The 19,781-nt window shown below is 37.7% G+C and overlaps 1 protein-coding gene across 1 annotated transcript in view; it reads left to right on the top strand.

The window, feature by feature from the left end:
* The window catches only part of RSPO2 (R-spondin 2), a gene marked incomplete at its 5' end in the record, with an annotated part of 100,073 nt that overhangs the window by 49,261 nt on the left and 31,031 nt on the right, over positions 1–19,781 (top strand). The window contains 3 exons of the mRNA XM_083876516.1: positions 6,061–6,249; positions 12,149–12,292; positions 13,003–13,191. Coding sequence (XP_083732642.1) covers positions 6,061–6,249; positions 12,149–12,292; positions 13,003–13,191 — 522 coding nt within the window. The remainder of the gene's footprint in view (positions 1–6,060; positions 6,250–12,148; positions 12,293–13,002; positions 13,192–19,781) is intronic.

Raw genomic sequence — 19,781 nt, 5'->3', positions numbered from 1 at the left:
AGAAAATGCATTACCTATATTAAGGTGTGTGCCTGTGTTTATATGCAGTGTTCACACCTGTGCACATACTTATGTGGCTGTACAAAACATTACTCCTGCTGCAAGGACCGTACAGTCTTAACTGAGAGCCAGGGCAATCATATGCTTTGCGAGCCAGAGGATGGTGCTAACTTACAGCATGTGTGCATTTTCATGTGATGACAGCAGCACTCTGACACTGGTTAACATTTGTGGACCCTGTGGAAGGAGCAGGTCTCTATAAGGGATTTGGCTGGAGGAGACCTGCCTGCCTCTGCCCACGGAGATGAGGAGGGTGTTCCAGGCAGGGTTGAAATAAGGATGAGTAGCGTGATGTTTTACATTGCCTGTGATGCAGTCAGTAATCTGGAATGTGATAAACCATGTTTTATAAGCTTGTTATTTTTTCTTGGAAACAAATATAGAGGGGGGAAAAAAAAAGTTATGAAGTATGAAGAAATTAAAAAGGAAGTGTAGAGATGTTTCTGTTCACAGAGCAATTATATGCAAACTGGAAAAGCTGTATGTGATAACAATACATCCAATTTGCTGTGTTGAGAAACTGAGACGGGAAGGGAAGAATTTGAGGCAAGGGAGGATTTTGTAAGATTTAATTATGGCCTATATATTTAGGGCCAAAAGAGGCACAGCTAAGTGGGTATCTTCAAGATGGCATCCTTATGTGACCCCAAAACCAGTGCTATGGTATTTGCTTTATTAATGTGTATGTCCATTGTCCAAGTAATTTGTTAGTAGATCATATCACAATTTTCCCTGGTTCTGGGAGAAATTGAAATAATGGAAAGGTTTCAGAATTCAGAACTTCCCATGAAGCTTGGAAAAGAAAACAAGCAAGAACAACGTGGAAGAAAATCAGTTCAGTGGTACACACCTTACAGTAACTTACTATATACAAATTACCTGGAAATTATTCAGTTTAATGCCTAAGCAGCACAGTGGGAAGTTTTCAGATTCTTTCACAAAATTTTCTACATGCAAATCATATTACCATCTCCTTACCATTGTAATTCTTCAGTGATTTTTAATTTCTTAATGTGCTAAAGAAAGAAAAAAGCTAGGAGACCAAAGCTAGGGAAATTCATCAATATGTGACCATTGATTAAGTGATGCATTTGAACACTCCAAATTCAGTGTGAGTTAAATAATTGTTCATTTAAGTAACAATAAATAAAATATATCTGAGGATTTCAGAGCAGTTTACAATTTTTGAATCTCACAGAATTCCTATAAGAAGGTAAAAAAATGCATCTATAGAAATAAAAAAAAAAAAATTTTAAGCCTGCTCAGGAGATGAAGAAGAAGGAGGGTCCAGATATCATGACTTGGGAAACCTATACAAGTTACAGAATAAATATATTGCTGAATTCTTTAATATATCTCGAGTTGACCTTAAGCTGTGAAAGGTGTGCCATCCATTTCCTGAACAAATAAGAGCATAGGATAATGGAAGATAATTTTATCCTGTTAGCTCCTTTTCTATGGAGCTGAAGCCCAGAGGAGTCAGCATAATTAAATTTGCCTGCAGAAACAAAGGGTTGTCAATAAAGGCTTCTTACCAGAAATGGACAGAAAAGGTGCTTGGGAAGAGTAACACGTGGCAGTAATACAGGAAAGTTGGACAGTAGAGTCAAACTCAGACACATTTTGTGGCCAAGAAGTCAGAGTTTTTTGAAGATCCATGAGAGAAGATGGCAAAAAAAACCTGCTCCAGAGCCTAATTCTTGCTCCACAAGATCATAGAATTGTTTAAGTTGGTAAAGACCTGGGGAAACCTTTCCAAGACTTGACAACCCTTTCCACAGAAAAAGTTTTCCTAATATCCAATCTAAACCTCCTTGGCACAACTTGAGGCTGTTTTCTCTCATCCTATTGCTTGTTACTTGTCCAGATCCCTCTGCAGACCCTTTCTGCTCTCCAGCCAATCAACACTCCTGCCCAACTTATGTCATCTGCAAACTGACAGGAGTCCCCTCAGTCCCCATATCCAGATAAAGACATTAAACAGCACTGGCCCCAGTACTCAGCCCTGGAGGGCACCACTGGTGACCAGCTGCCAGCTCTGTTTACCACCACTCTCTAAGCCTGGTCATCCAGCCTCATTTTTTGTTGAATGAAGAGTACTCCCATCCAAGCCATGAGCAGCCAGTTTCTCCAGGACAATGCTGAGGAAAATGGTGTCTAAGGCTTTACTAAAGTCCATGTAGAAACATCCACAGCCTTTCCTTCATCTGGTATGTGGATCATCTTGTCAATGAAAAGATGAGGTCAGTCAGGCAGGACCTCCTGCTTGTCCTGTGTGTGCTGCATGATGGCACTTAAGATGATTTGCTCCATGACCTTCCCCAGCACTGAGGTCAGACTGATGGGCCTGTAGTTCCCTTATCCTCTTTCTGACTCATCTTCTAGATGGGTGTTGTCACACTGGCCAACCTCCTGTCCGCTGGGACCTCTCTGGTTGGCCAGTAAATGATCCTCCACCAGCTCCCCCAGTATCCTTGTGTGGATTTCATCCACATAAAATTGTATGAGTGGTGTTGCTGACCATTTCCCTGGGGATTGTGAAGGCTTCATTCTGCTCTTTGTCCCTGCCTTTCAGCTCAGGGAGCTGGGTACCAGAAAAAGACTAGTCTTGTTAGTGTTACAGACTGAAGAAAAGAAGACATTATGTACCTCAGCCTTTTTCTTATCCTTTGTCACTCTGTTTCCCCCCACATTCAGTAAAGAATGGAAATTATCCTTAGCTCTCTTGCTGTTGCTGATGTATCTGTAGAAATATTGTTACTGTTGCTTATGGAAGTAGCAGATGAAGTTCTTATTGGCTTTTAGCCCTTGTAATTTTTTCCCTGCAGAACCTCATGATATCCTTGGCGTCCTCCTCTCTCCTCTTCCAAAGTTTATAAGTCTGCTTTTTTTCCCCAAGTTCCTGACAAAACTCTCTGTTCAGCTGGTCTTCTTTCCCCCTGGATTGTCTCTTGGCATGTGGCCATTCTGCTTCTATGTCTTTAGGATTTCCTTCTTGAAGACTTTTTAGCCTTCTTGGACTCTGTTCCCTCAAGGTAGAGGTTTTGGTGACCCTCTTCCTTACTTCACCAAGAACCAAAAAACTTGCCATTTGGTGATCACTCTGCCCAAGATGAGCATAGTGATCTCCAGCCATCACATCCCCCACAAGTCTTTTTCCATTCCCCAGCAAGAGGTCCAGCAGTTGCCTTCCCTAGTTTGCTCCCTCAGCAGCCTGGTCAGGAAGTTACGTGCCCCCACATTCCATCTTTCCTCTTTGCTGTGCTATGTTTTGAACAGACATCTGATAAGCTGAAGCTCCCCATGAAAACAAGGGTGAGTAATTGTTAAACTTCTCACAGCTACTTAGAGAATATTTTCTCTGCCTCTTCCTCCTGGCTGAGGGTTCTGTCACAGACTCTCACCATGACACCTGCCTTGTTGGCTTTCCCCCAGTTCTTACTCATGAACACTCAACCCTATCCTCACCATCACTAAGCTCTAGAGAACCAAAACACCCCTACCTCCACTGAGACAGCAGACTGACAGACCTTGCTAGTACCCTGTCCCTCAGGCTTTGGCATACTGCTCTCAGACTTCAGTGAGCCTTGTTTTATCCTTTTCTCCCTTCAAATCTCTTTCAAGTTCTTTCACTGAGCCCTGCTAACTTCTGTGGAAAGATCTTTTTCTCCCTTTGAGACAGTTTCACCGTGTCTGTTGCCAGCAGGCCTACTGTTTTTTTTTTCCTTTAGCTACATCCATATGTATAGCATTTATCTCTATCCATATATATGTCCATGTCCATGTGTATATGTATATATATATATATTTATATGTAAATATGTGTGAATATATATACCTTTTAGCTATATTCATGCTGTTCAGCAATTGTCCTAGCCCTAAGTCAAAATCATATACATAATTTCAGCTGTTCAAACTCCAAAAAAAACTGAGTAGTGAATAAGTTCAGGCATCTTGCATCCTTGCTTTGGCTTTGTTCCTTATAACTCTTTTCTCATAATACAGGCTTCTCTGAGGAGAATAAGCTAGAGGTAAAGATTTACTGAGTGACCTCCAAGAGAAGTCAGAAGTCTCCAGGATTGCCCACCATGTGTTAAGCAACAATTGCTTTGGTGTACATGGTCACATATTATTTGAAGTGGTTACAGTAAGGCAATCCCTGCTGACAGTGAGAGGAGGGATGCATCCATGCCTGGTTCATCATTTGTTTGTTTGTCTTTTTGTGTGTCTTTGAAGAAGTGGGTTGGGAATGAAAATAGTTACAAGAGGAAGTGCAGGAAAAGTTTTATCTCAAGTCTTTTAGGCAGCAGGAGATGGGAACTGAGTGTAAGGCAGTTGGTCTGTAAGGGTGTCTCGTTACAAAAGGGTTAACTGAGTGCTAAAGAATCATCCATATACCATGAAGGGTAAGGGCTCTTTTCCCATTGAGAGGATCTCACCTGGTGAGGCTGGTTCCAGAGGACTCCAACACTCAGAGTGTCCCACTGACTGAGCTGTTTCACACCAGATTGCTTTGCTTCTTGTCCTGCCTGCCACCCACTAGGATTGTTTGTACAAGATTGGAGTTGAATGCTGTCACACTGAACTTAGTGAGTCCTGTGTGGGGGATGGGAGCAAGGAGGGAATTGGAATGTGGTGTGCAGATGTGTGAAGGTGAGAGTAAAGCTTATCAGCTACTGGTTCCAGAGGTTGGTGGGCTTTTCCTTGCTTTTTTTCCCTGACTCTGCTGGTGAAGTCATCAGTTGAACAACCTCAATTATCCAGCCATACAAGGTAAAACTATAAGATCACTACATAAGGGTGTGAATAATTTTAAATATTAAAAAAATTAACAATTAAGCATAGGCCCTTTTGGTGTGCTGCTCCCTGGGTGGCCTCTTTTAAAAACCTCTTGAAACCCTAAAGACACTTTCTTTTGTTGCATAATACTTTTGTTTTCAGTAAAACAGGTTTCAACTGGCAAATTTCTGTGAAGTCCTGTAGCCAATTTAATATTTAAAACAGACCTGCAAAGTTATGCTGGTTTCAGGAATGTCTTGAGTCATCCTCCCTCTGCTAACCTACTGTGCTGACCCAGCACCTGAGAAGGACTTGACAGCCCATGGGGACAAAGAAGTGTTCTGCAGTTTTGCAGAGAGGCAGGATAATAAAAGCTCATAAGAACAAACAGTGATGTAGCTGAAGATTGTCTTGTAGTTATCAGCCAAGTAATTTGAAAGAGAAATAGAAAATAACCCAACAAAATCAGAGTATAGGCTTGAATGCACAGCAGCTGGTGACCTAAAATGGTAACTTGCACTAAATGTGCTCCTTTGGTAATGTCTGTGCATATGGTTTTCAGCCCATTTTGGGTAAAAATTTTTTGAAGAGGGCTCTTATAACTTAAAAGTGCTTCTCTTAAAACAAAAAAAAAAAAAAAAAAAAAAAAATCTTGATATCCCGTCAAGAAGAGTCTGCAAGAAGACAGCTGTTCTAGGACCCTGAGAGTGAGGGTACAGCACACATTGCTGGTGCTGTACCTGTTCTGCAGAGGCTTCTGTATTCTGACTATTGTTTGCTTCACAAATCAGAAATTACATTAGTGGTGCTGCTCAGTTCCCATGGGCATATCATTCCATGTGCATACATCAGGGTGCTGAAGTTCTTACATTTTGTTGCTGTTGTGTGCTTATGTCCCCAGCTTCAAACTAGAATCCAGCATTGCATTTTTAACTTTATACCCTGAGCTTTATAAAGCTTGGTCTCTGCTTGCCTGTGCCTGTATTTTAAATGTGTGTAAAATCATTAAACTGCCCTGCATACAATTAAAAATTTTAAAATTGCATTTCTTTTTATTCAGTGCCAGTGCAGATGTCTGAAAGTGAGTGCACTTTCAGAACCCTCCATTCAAAACTTTTTGTAGGTATGCAAAAGATGAGTAACGCTTTAGAGGATAGAGGACCACCAGCCAAAATACTTTTCAAATGACCTTAAAGTGTAATTTATCTTCTTATTTTGCAGCTAACTATGGACCAAATCCAATTTGCAAAGGTTGCTTATCTTGTTCTAAGGATAATGGGTGCATCAGATGCCAGCACAAGTTATTCTTCTTCCTGCGGAGGGAAGGGATGAGGCAGTATGGTGAGTGCCTGCATTCCTGCCCCTCAGGCTACTACGGACTGCGAACACCAGACATGAACAGATGCTCAAGTGAGTTATTTTTTGAACCCTTTTGAACATTTTTGTCAGAAGGCCGTAATTCACACTCAGTCTTCAAGATGATACGTTATGAAACAGAGTTGTATTTTCACAGATATCTCAAGATCATCTTAAAACTTCTTTGCTAGAGAAGGTCCCAGCTCATTCTGAGATATATGACATTCAGCAGATTTCTTAGTTGATGAATTGACCTATTTTTTATTGTTGTCATTATTATTATAAGTTTAATTAGAAGGGTAATATATAGAAAAATAATATGATTCATGCAGATGCTCCTAGTTTTAAGAAACAAATTCCCACTATATGAAAATAAAAAGGATTCAGAATGAATTTAACATGTAGGTACACGTCAGTATAAACACTAATATATGGGTGGGCTTCTTGTCATATTTTTTGTTCCCACACAAATTTCAGGTGACCAGACACCTCACACCAGACATGCTTTAATATGTAAGCGTTGGTAATTTAATAAAACAGATGTACTATTAAAAACAAATAACCTACCTTTCACTTTTAGTGAATCATTTTATTTGGAAATTTACAACCTGCTAATGTGCAACAAGATTCTCTGTTTGCATGTTTGTGCCTAGAAGCATAATTGTTAAAATCCATGAGTGCTCTGGTATCACACATTGTTTCACCTCTGTCTGGCAGTTGTGCCTATTCATATTAATTTTTCCATACACTCATATGTGGAGTATTACAATCCATATGGATTATTAATCATTGCTGTTACCTCTAATTCCTGTTTAGGGTGAAAATGTTTTTGTCATAGTCTAACCAGAATCAGGTCACCTGACATAAGAACCTGAAGTGAGAAATAGCTTTTCTTTGTTTCCTGCAATAATCAAGTGTCTGTTGAATGTGTGGCACCTTTCCCCTAATGCTGTGCCATGTCATTTGGAGGCTGTGAGAAAGTGTGTGCTGGTTTTCCCATCACACATAATCTCTCATGAGGTCACTCAGTGGCAGTGTGTGCTGGATGAGGAGCACTTATGGCCATGCTTGGGCCTGTCCCAAGCTATCCCACCTCTTTCTCCCCATTCCCTGCGTGGGCTCCATGGATATAGTATTCCCAACAGCTGTGTAATATTGCAGAGTGCTGCCTAATGTGTACCAGGTGGTTAAATTTTGATAAAAAACTAAATGAGACAGTATATTGTTTATGCATCCATTCTGTAAAGTAATGCAGAATCTTGGCCTTAATTTTCATAGCACATTTAGGAGTTCAACAACTTCTCTACTGGAAAACTTTCAAAACCGGGCTGTAAATACTTCACCATGTAAAAATGTTTTTTGAATATATTTGTAGGTTTAGGAAATAGATTAATTTATTTGTATTAGCCTGTGGTGTGCTCGTGAGGAAGGCAAAGTAGTCTGTATTAGCAATATTTACTTTCTTGAAGATAAAAAATAGAAAAGTAAATTGCAGAAGGTGAAAGGTGAATTCAGTGTAGCTTTTTTTTGTTTTACCACTTATAAAGTGGCCTTTTCCCCTGAATTATGGGATTGATTTTGAAAAGCATAAATGCAAGTTGTGTCTAACCCATACTGGCATGTTTATCTCAGCCTCATGCCTTTGACAGTCTCCTCCTGTGAGAATAATGATGCAGTTGCATTATGGACCACTCCTGGGTCCCCTCTGATGATTTTTATATTGTATATTTTTATGTTAGTGTAACTGCTAACTGGTGTATTTATATATCACTTGGTTTCTTTTTTTTTTTGATTTGGTGATCTTGATTTGCACATATGAAGCATTGTGGACACACAGACATTTTGTTGATTGAAGTTGAGTTGAAATAAATGTCCTTAAAAATTGAATAGTTTTTTTCCTACTTGCTCTTCTTAAGTATGCTTACAGATTCCATTGCTCATATAATATTATCTCAGCTAAATATATTAAAAATTTTGGTTTTGTTGAAATCCTTACGGGAGTTTTAGGGCTTGAATTACATAAACTGAAATAATTTCTGCCCTAATAATGTCTTCATAGGCACAAAAGCTTTTAAACTTTTTTTTTTTTTTTTTTTTTTTTTTTTTTTTTTACTGGAACACTTTCCTGTTTTTATTAGAGAAGCTATAGGACATGTTTTTATGGAAAATGTTCCCTTGATTTTAAAAGCCAAAAATGGGCAGTGCCAAATGTAACACAATAAATACCACAGCCAAGTGCAGCGGCTCTAAAATTATGGAAATTTTGTATTTCAAGACAAATTTTCTTTTCTACATGTAAGCAATATGTGTGCCTAGAATTTGCTAAGTGGTTCTAGACTGCTTTTCTAGTAACAGTGAATCATGAAATTTGAGACTGCTTGTCTCTAGAAATTGGTTTAGAGTTTCTTGCTGGATGTGATTGCCACCTTGCACACTGCAGTATGAGAATGCAGTCCATTTGGACATGAACTTCAAAAGTGTTGAATCTCTTCTGTAGAAGAATGCCCAAGAGACTAGCTACCTTTTGTTAATTTTCCAATAAAATTTTAATAATTAATGACTTTGAACTGAGCTGCTCCAACAAGAGATAATCTCATGAGAAAAAAATGGAACTGAATTTAAAGAGTAAGATGAAACCTGTCAGTTCAGTGGTTGGAGAGATTAATCTATCAAGACTATCTTGAACCTTTCAACTTAGTCCATGGCCATAGTAACCTCTATAATTTTAGGAGAGAAACCACTCAGAGATTAGAAATTACAGCTCCCTTCAGCTTTGGTTGACTATTTATTTGTTTAGGTTCTCCCTGTTTCTCCTAGGTGGGCCTGACATTGTAATTTCCCCTTCCATTCACCTTCAGTAAAAACAAGATAAAGAGAAACTTTTAAACAAATTGAGCATTTATTGAACAGGTGTAATTAATTCAATGCATTAAGAAAGGCAATGAATTATTTTTAACAGTATTACAAAATAGCAAGAGTTCATTAATATGCTGTTACTTGACCTATACTTATGTAGTATAGCAGAACATACGACCTTTGAGAGTGTTGTAATTGCAATTGTAGCAGTCAAGTGGTTCAACTACCAAAAAATTCTGGAGAGAATTAGCACAGAAGGTGCTGCTGGTCTGTGACAGATTGGTGCAGGGTGCCAGTGGACATTGTGGGATGTCAGTGTGAAGTTAGATCTGTAGCATCAATGCTGCTCTAGCGAGCAGCAGACGGATGGGAGCAGGATCTGGAAGGAGTGAGTGTCATGGTCTTGGGGACAGTCTGGAGATTGGTGAAATTAGAAGACTCAGGTAGTTTATCTTCAGCTACAGTTAAATTACCATTATGATTAGCACTCATTAACCCTAAACATTGTGATGAATATCACTCTGATGAATTAATATTTTAACTTCAGAATTCTTACAGTATTCCTAATACTCTTTCAGTTTTTTCCCCTAAATTGCATCTGATTAAATAATAGCTCTTTCATGTTTGGAGCAGTTTATTTTCATAGGAAAAAAAAAAATGAAAATAAACTGTCTTGGTTGAAATCTTCATCCAACCTTCACTCTACCCAACCTTCACCTAGTCAAGCTTCTAAAAGATAATTATCTCAAGGACTCTGCTGTGAGCCAAAAGGAAACTGGCATTGCAGGTAAAGCAGAAAATACAAACAAGATGGGAGTTTTGAAGTATGATCAAAACTGAAAGAGGATTTATTCATTCATTTAATGTTTAAAAAGGGGTAATTCACATGAGTACTTATGTTAAATATAGTTTTATGGAGGGAATCCCCATTGTAAAGTGAGGCTGGCTTCCACCCGCCAAGCATGTCTGTATCATAACAAATGGTAACTCCTGTTGAGAGTTTTTCCTTTAGTCCTTTTTCCACACACAGAGAAAAGCTTTTAGCATGTTACTCCCAACATGGTTTTTGAAAACAATAGTTAAAATGTTGTTTAAAATATGTTGTGTCACTTGGATGTGAGGGAGGGTTGCAAGATGCTGATTTTTCATTTAATGTTTAGTTCTGCATCTTATTGCTGGTACTACACAATTTGTAAAAAGCTTGATGTCTTTTCAAGTGTCTCAGATGGATGGGCAGGAGGCAAATGTTTTTTCTTAATATTTAAACACACAGGATGTTTGACTCAAGCATTTCTTTTAATAAAATACTTGCAGGACACTTTGAGTGTAACAAACCAGATTAGCAGTTAAGTGTTGTGGTACATCTTCAGAGCAGCTCACCTGGTTGGTTTTGCCTTGCAATTCATTAATCTAGGAAAGTGATTTTTCAGGGTCACTGTGAAGACATTGACCAGGATCCTGTTCTTTAGGGACTGGTTCAACCCTTGTGAAAAAGAAATTATTATTCTAAGGAATTTCCTATAAACTGAAGGGTGGACAAGGAGCTCATTTTGTGCTGCTTTTATGATGAACTCAAGTTTTAAAAGCCCCTTTGAAAAATGCTGGACACAGGAGTTGGTAGCATTCAGGTTATGTGTGGTTGTGTCTAAACAGAGGTTATCTTTGTCAGGGCAGGGCTTCAAACTGATGTTCACATTCCTTTTAACCAAGCAAAGGTCACCTCCACTTGAAATATACATTTTTCTTTTCATTCAATCTGCCTAATTTGTTGTCCAGTGTCAGAAGAAATCTGATCTAAAAAACCTCATATTTTCCTAACTGCTAACAAAGAATTTTATACACTTGCACTTGTACACACACTAAGTATTGTGGGATGCCCAGTTTTGGCCTGCTGAAGTTCAAGAATAAATATTTAAATCTGTTTCATAAAGATAGGCTAAATTTGAAGTGTTGATTGGAAATATTTACTAATTGCTGTTTCAGAATAGTGACCTTATTTTTTTTCATTATAAAGGATTGAAGAATAAATGAATGACAGAACTACAAAAATTACTATTATATTGTTGCATTACATGAATAAAAAATGCTTCTTGCTGTGGCTTCAGATAGCTGAAGAGAGCATGCAGTTAATGTAATTTACTTAATTTTGTTAGCTGAAGGATTAGATTTTTAAAAAATTGATTATAAAGTGATCCTTGCTGTTCCAAATATAATGGCTTATCCTTTTTAATCTTTGGTATATTTTTCCCTGGTATTTCTTGTAGGTATGTATGGTATACATATGATCATTCATAACTAGTTCATTTTCAAGTTGACATGTTTTAATATGGAATAGGATATTTCTGAAAAGCCTACACTTGAGTCTGTCATACTATAGTTCATATTCCTCTTAAATTTTCAGAGAAATACAATATTTCATAAAGGCAGTAGTTTTTTTGGTTGGTTTGTTTGGTGTTTTTTTTTTTTGTTTTTTTTTTTTTTTTAAATCAATTGGTTATGGTGTATGTCTCCTAGTCATTTAAGAATGGTTATTTTTTGTGGATTACATATCTTAATAATAGAGAGGAGTTAAATCCAGAAAAATTGAGGCTTTTTGCACATGCATATGAGTAGACACAGGCATCAGATATACTACATGAAAGTATCCACTCAGCTATTTATAGGGCCAACTCATAGAAAAAAAATGTATCCTGCCTTCAGTGATAAATTATAAACTGAAGACCATATGTATAATGCATGTATACTTCCCAAAATAATTTGTTGCATCTCAGTTTCATTGAAATTACTTACACATGAAAATAATTTATATTGAACATATTTCCTCAAAAAAGGTTTCATTATCTCAAGTACAATTAAACTAGGGGCTTTATTTACAGCTTTATTTACAGTTTGATTTTAAAAAATAGGATTAGAATGACATTGACGAAACTGTGGTAAACACAGTTACCTCTTATTCCATCTATATACTGGATGGATTTCAGGATGACAGTATTGTAACATTTCTGGCTTTGCTATTTTATTGCTTTATAAGTCCCTTCATTTTTAGTCTTATCCTAACTTTGCTGTCTCATTGTTCCTTATGATCCTTTTGATTTAGGATGCAGAATAGAAAACTGCGACTCCTGCTTTAGCAGAGACTTTTGTACCAAATGCAAAACTGGCTTTTACTCGCACAGAGGCCGCTGCTTTCGAGGATGTCCCGCTGGATTTGCAGCCTTGGAAGAGCTTATGGAATGTGTGGGTGAGTCTTCCAGCACAGCAGTGTTGCTGAGGTAGCTCTTTTGCCAGGTGCAAATTCAAATATGGCACTATGTTATGTTGATGCTTATTATTTCCTATCAGGAAATACTCAGTAATAAATTATTATTGATTTCTTTACTGATAATACTACTGAATTTTTCCAAACTTTAAAATCCTGCCTCATTGGGAGTGCCTCTCTGTTGTGCATCAGAAAGTTCTGTCCTCTCAACTGTAAAATCACCTTGTATGAAGATTTGCAACTCAGAATTGTTTGAAGATTTACAACTCAGAATTCCTAAGCTTTCAGGACTTGTGTCAGAACAAATGCTTCCTTTCAAGAGTGTTGCTTGCATTTCATGATGGAGAGGACTTGTAAATGTGAAGTTTTCAAACCTAGGTGACAACCAAATACAATCTACATATTAGATACAGAAAAAAGTCAATCTCATCATTTTAGGAGAGTTTTTCAATATTGTCATAACATATCAAACATACAGTTTGATATTCTGATTTTTTTTTGGTTGGGTTGATGCTGGCTAAAAAGATTCAGGTTCTGTAATAGATTTTAATTTTGTTTTTAGCTTTTACCTGCTAATTGTAAAACTGTCAAGTGTTTCTTTCTAACTGTCCAGTGTATTCTAATAAAAAAGAAAAAAGAGCAAAAAAATCCCCCAGAGAATTGCTCACTAGTATTTTCTTTTGCTTTATCAGAAGGCTGTGAAGTGGGTCAATGGAGTGAGTGGGGAACTTGCAGCAGAAATAACAAAACATGTGGATTTAAGTGGGGCCTGGAAACGAGAACAAGACAAATTGTGAAGAAGCCAGCGAAAGACACAATACCATGTCCAACCATTGCAGAATCCAGACGGTGTAAAATGGCCATGAGGCATTGTCCAGGAGGTGAGTATAGTCCGTGTCAGAAAAAAGTTTATGGGCTGAAGGCCAAATTCTGTCTCTGTTCTGTCAGCCAAGGCTGAAAAAGCAGCAATACCACATCAGTCCTAGTCTGTAAAGCAAGACTGCAGGGAAATGCTCAGCAGGGGAGTAATCAGTCCATCAGCAGACTGTGAAATTGTGTTTTTCCTGGTGTGGCACTGAGGGTTTTTCAAAGAGGTGCCTCATGGAAGAGCCATAACAGGTTGCAGTTTGCACTTCAGCATGGAAACAATGCAAATGGTGGAAGAACACCTTGTTCTGCACATGGCAGAAAAGATTATGTTTCTAAACCTCTCTGCAGATGGCACACAGTGTTGGTGTGATGGGTATTTAAATTAAGAGAAGTTAATTACACATGGCAGTGTTAACTGGAGCTATTAGCTGGAACATGTTATTTGTTTTGAATATTGTAGAGTGGGGCCAAACTGTCATAGATGTGATACAAGTAGGACAGTGATAGATACCAAGATTTTCGGCATGAAATTGCCTATGGCAATTGCCCCAAATAAATAAAATCAAATTTCCTTACCTTGGTGTTGCAAGACTTAAATAGTGATGCTGATGTGAAAAAAGAAATCGAGTTTCAAATTTGGGCTTGGTTTTTTTAGACCCCAAACTGAAGACAAATCACTGGTAGAGAGTTTTAAGTTGAAAAGTTTAACCTCTCAGTTATGCATCTTGGTTACTTAACCAAGTTTCAAAATTTGTAGGAGAGGGAGGTGATCAGCGGGTGATAAAGATGCCATTCCCTTTGAAATCACAGGGTTAAATAAAGAATGGACTTCAGGAGATCTCTAGTCCAACCTCCTACTGCTAGCTGGGTCAACTGTGAAATCAGGCAAATTAAAAAAAGAAATAAAGGGTTGAAGAATCCTCAGGAAAGCCATAACATGATGATTAAGATAAACCTGAAACAGTCTTAGAAAAGGTTCTTAAATAAGCTGCTTTGTATTTTGGGATTGTTGAAGATGCCTATCTTGGCTTGAACATTCTGCCTACCAGTGTGTATGTATGTTATACATAGAGTTTTATCTTATGGTAATGGGTTAAATCTCTGAAAGCTTCATTTTTATCTCTAGGACTGCAGGACAGTCTGGAAGAATATATAAAGTTGATTCTCTGGTATCCAGGTTGACAGTCTATGATGTACTTTGCTTCCCTGTCCCACTCCCTGTATTCATACGCATGTGGTTGCACACGTAGGGCATAGTCACAGTGGTACAGGGGTGCATTGTACAGCACAGTTAATCTGCAACCTAAATAAACTTCTCAAATACCCTGAGGAATGAAACCTACAAAATCAACATCTCTATAGGAAAGAAGAAGAAAAGGTAAAAATGAAGGCTGATTTGGGCTGCCATGGTATGTGTGTCTTGGTATCTTTGAATGTTAGTCAGCTGCCTCTACATCAAGGTAGCCACACCTGCTAGTGCTTGCAGCCTGCTGAGTGAGCCAGTTACTTCTAACAGACTATGAACCCCAAATGGGGTTAGTAATCAGAACAGCTGAGGAAATGTTTTACTCCTGAAATGAAAGGAAATAAAAAGGGCCCAAATGCAGGCAGTGTAGCTTGTAGTGGAAAATTTGAGAAAATTGCAGAATTTTTTCAATTCAACATCATGTGGTACAGATTTAGTAAATGTACTGAGTGTTCATAAAGGGAAGTATTTTATGGATGCAGTGTCCAGCTTCTATAAAAACTCCTATCAAGTAGAAATGTGGATTTAGTCTTGACAATTTCGTTAGGATACAAATTATTCAAATTTTTGTAAGTAGTTTGAGGAGTATGTTAAAGTGAACCATAATATTCAAGAATGCTGTAGCATGGTCATGTAACTATGTTAACTTGGAGCTATCAAACATTCATACCTTTTTATGTCTTATTCTCTTAGGTTGTGTCAAATTTTCTTGTCTAGCAATTCAGGTCATTGCCTAAAGATTTACATCTCAAATTTATCTTTTCGAAGGCACAATGGCTTTCCTAAGAGTGAGGATATTTATTGCCTAGTGTCCATATTGTCTCTGTATTAAGAGCTCTGATCAAATCTGTGCCCTTTTTTTCACCACATATCAGGCAAGTTGTAGCTGCAAATGAAAATTTAGTGTAGTAATTGTAGTACTCTTTCATGGACTCCAGCAAATCCTAATGATTACAGTTCTCTCCTCCCATGGCATGGAATTCCCTGCATCTGTTTTCAGAGAGATAAATAAATGTATTCAAAACTGCAGGTTTGAACTCCCCACACTGAATACAGTGTTTAATACTGCTCTGTGCCATCATAGAAAACACCTCCTGGAGTATAAACTCATTTCTCTCTCCTCAGAAACTTCTGGGAGAGTGTTAGTGGCATTTTAAATGCCTGGGGTAAGTCTTCCCTGGACCTGGTTATCTCTGCAGGTGAAGAAGCCACAGAGGCTGCCATGTATACAACTCCTGCTTTGTAGTATGTTTTAACTTATACTATATCCAGGGCTGGTCTAAGGCCCTGTTCCTTTATCACATTTTAATTAGCAGGTTGCCCCATTAGACACTCAGAATGTTTTATTGCCTATTTAATCACTGTGACATAGTGGGAGGCACCGACACGGGTTACAGGTTCTGGTGGCTAAGGAAGAGATTCTGTGTCTTTAAAAATATGATGTTTTCCTAATGTTAGGAATTTTGTAACTGAACTTTTAAACTGAGGAGAAATAAGAGAAAAAAATTGTAAGGTTAGCACTTCTGGGAGACCGAAGAACCATAATCCCCTGTAAATGTCAGTTGAGAGGCTGTTAATAAATCCTTTCATCCTAATGTTCTCAGTACATAAACTCACACAAATGTGGATAATAAATATTGGATTATACAGCTAAAATGATTGAAGATTGTGATGGATTAAGCTGAGCACAGGAAGTAAGGATATTTTTGGTAGAATAGGGTCAAATAAAGTGCTTTTGTCATGTGCTTTCTACTTCTGCATATTTTAAAGTTACTATTTATGGTCCACACTACAGAGAAACTTCCAAACCAGATTTTTATGCATTGGCAGTAGAAGGAGAGTTAAGTTCTGTTTTACTAGTAACTATTTCAGCTTCATATTATTAAGGTGTTACCCAGTTGGCCATATGGCTGTCATACAACTCCAGTTTTTGATGAATTATTTATCACTTTCCCAGTATCTGCAGAGTTGTAGAGATACAACTGGAATACAAGTGAAAGATGATTTAATTTCTTTCCCTATGATGCCAGCAACATAAGGATAATATTGATTTCATATTTGTTACTTGCAGATATTTTCTTAGTGTCAGTAGTTATCTATTTAACTGTTATTATCATATGGAAATGTCACATTTGTGTATCTGTTAATGTTGTGTAATTTACCTGTGGCTTGACTATAATATGAATTCTGCTTTGAGAGGTTAGACTTATTCAAAGGAGATTTGGATTGTTCAGGCCACCTTCTATCCATGCTGGTCTCTTCCTGATAAGGAGTTTATTTAGTTCAAAAAGAGAGAAAACCAGAAATTTTAAAAAATCAGTGGGGAAATAATCAGCAGTCAGAAATGTACAAGAGACTGATAAATCTTGCTCTCTTCATGTTTTCCCATGTATTTACTATAAACATTTTATTTGTACCTCTTATTTGTATGTCCCTCATGTTTACCTCATTAATTGCTCCTCTTTTGTTCGTACACTCCAGGAATCTGCAGGTTGATTTAATTTTTCATATTAAGTGTTACATAAGCAAGCAAAGCAGTTCTCTGCTATTTTAGTGTTCATCAGACTGCACTTCTTCAAGCTGTCTGAAACTTGAATATTGCTCTATGCCAAACTAATACTTGTGCAAGTGCACATTGCTGGTGCCTGGCCAGCCTCTCATCCTCAGTTGCTCTTCATAGGGTAAACACTTCAGCTCCTGACTGTGCTGGTGATGTGCCAAACTATCAATATTTTTCTTTTCTTGAACTGGGGTACCCAAAGCTGCATATGGTGTTCTAGATGAACATCAAATAAAGGTAGATGATCACTTCCCTTAACCTGCTGTCATGCTGTATTAACAGGTAAGCATATTGAAGGAAGTGATCACTGCTGCTATGACACAGAGTTGGCTCACATTTAGCTCAAGTTTTATCAGGACCTTCCCAGGAGAGCTGTTCCCCAGACAGTCCATATCTAGCCCATATTTTTTTCAGGGAGTACTTCCTTCCCAGATGCAGGACTTTGCACTTTGTTGAATTTCATGAGGTTCCTTTCAGCTACAATGAATCTTTTCCTCATAAGTGTGAAATAAAAAACAGTCAAAATAAATACAACACCAGAACTCAGTGAATGATCTTTGTGATAAGGCAGTTGATCATATTCTTGATTGAAGATTGTGGTAGATTAATTCTGCAGCTGCATTGGACCAAATCTGCCCTTGTTTGCACTCACCAGACAGGTAGAAGCTGCATTAAATGTACCTCTACTGAGTCCCAGCTCTGCTGGAATCCTGGTGTCACCAAGCAGGTTTTCCTCCTTGATGTGTTTTTTGCATGCCACTCTGGCCAAGAAGATGTGTCCTTAGCTTGTCTGAAATATAACCCATCATCTTCATTTGCAAATCATGACTCTCCTTCTCTGTTTTGAAGGAGAGAAGGAAAACTTTCTTCAGCATTAGTTTACAAGGAGTAAACACCTTGTAAACACTTACTTGCACAGTGCAGGGTGGGAAACAATAGTAATGAGGAAATATTTTTGTGAGTATTTTAGTTGATGGCCATTCTGCACATTTTGTGAAGGACCTAAGAAGTGGGAGCAAGAAACGACAAAATAGTCTGATGTATTTTGGAGTCTTTTCAGGAAATAAGAACTGTTTTACAGTGTGGCTTAACCCTCAGAGCCTGGCATGCTTGTTAGTACATTTGTTCAGGAAACAAGCCTTTGTCAGCTGCAGATTCTGATTGTCTGGATTGTCAACATCTACTTTGTACAGAGAATGTTGTGCTGCAAGTATTAAAATGTGAGTCTTTTTCTACCCTTTAGCTGATCACATTCAGAAGGGACTGCAGCCAGTGAAAACTAATTGTAAAGGAAGTCTAGACCCTGAAGAAAATGAAACACATAATACTGCTCATTTCAGTGGGAGTGCTTGCAGCTAGACTGTGTATTTTAATTAAGGCACATAGGCAGGAGCTCTAGTTATATCATCAATAGTCAATTAAGTTTGTAGCAGCTTCTAAAAAGAGCCAAAATGTTTTTATCTCTGTTTGGTAACAATAAAAAAGTGAAAATCAAATCATAAGTAGTTTCAGGTTGGAAAGGAACATGGAAGGTCATCTAGTCCAACCTCCTGCTTAGATCAGGTCAGTTGTGAGAAAACCAGGATTAGCCATTACTCTCACAATCCTGAGACATTAAAGAGTCTCTCTTTTTTGGTCTTAGGTCTATTCCTCTTCATATGCTTATTTCAGAGATGATCATTTACAAGTCATTGTTTTTATTTGTTTCAAAGTGGAAAATATAGAAATGCCCACCAAATTTGTAGTTATATTTTCATGACATTTGCATTCATTGGCACTTAGAGGAAACACATGCATGTGCCTGTATTGGAGCATCTGATGCTTTGCAGATTTGCAGGTAAAAGTTAGGCAGTGTGATAGCATACTATAACATACTGGTAACATACTCTCAGGTGATAACATACTATAAAGTAACTCAGCTGAAGCAAGAAACTCTGATTTTTCTTTTCTGCATTAAGGTATCATGTTTCCTGTAATCTTTTCTTCTTAGAAAGAAAAAATTACATGGGTATTTCTTGTGCATTTTTTGGAGGGCTAAGAGAGCAAATAACTCTATTATGCTTGCATTTGATTCATATTCATTAAAATGAGTTCAAGTATAAACTTCCTGTGACTTTTAAACAATTGCTGTTATTTTTCTTTTATATTGTTGGGAGCAACCCATTCCTTAGTTATTTTCCAAAGAGAAAATGCAATCCAGTTGGACTCATATTTGAAAAGTAGTTAGAAATAGTTTTCCTAAGCCACATGAACTTGAACATCAGTTTGAGTAGCAGTCATGTTCGATTCTGAAGCCAAAGACTATCCATCAAGGATAAACAGGCAGATTTTGCAGGAATGGCTCCTCTTTGCTGCTTCTAGATTATATCACATTGCTTGAAGGTTGAGGTGGTTCTTAAAGCTTTGTGAACAAGATATAGCTGTTGACTGATCCTCCTCCTTTTTCTATGTGTTTGGAATTAGATGCTCTAGAAAAATATCAACACTTACTGAAAATAATCCTTCTGAGATTTAGATCATTTAAGTAACTGTTCAGTGTCTAGGTTTATATTTTCCTTGAAAATGGGATGGTGATTCTTGCACTGGGAGTTGAAGCAGCTTGTTACTATGTCACTGTGCTCCTACAAATTTTTTTTTGCTGTTTTTGTCTGGATAAATATACTATGGGTTACAATTGGAATTATTAAAATTTGTGGGTTTATGTGAATGTGGTGCAATATTGCATTACTTATATTGAAACCTGTAAATTAACTTAGATAGACATAACTAACCTAAACTTCCTTGGGGTGCTGTTA

The sequence above is a fragment of the Zosterops lateralis genome (genome assembly GCF_965231275.1).
Source record: "Zosterops lateralis genome assembly, chromosome: 1".
Lineage (NCBI taxonomy): Eukaryota > Metazoa > Chordata > Aves > Passeriformes > Zosteropidae > Zosterops > Zosterops lateralis.
The sequence above is the reverse complement of the archived record's forward strand: the minus strand, read 5'-3'. Positions and strand labels throughout refer to the sequence as shown.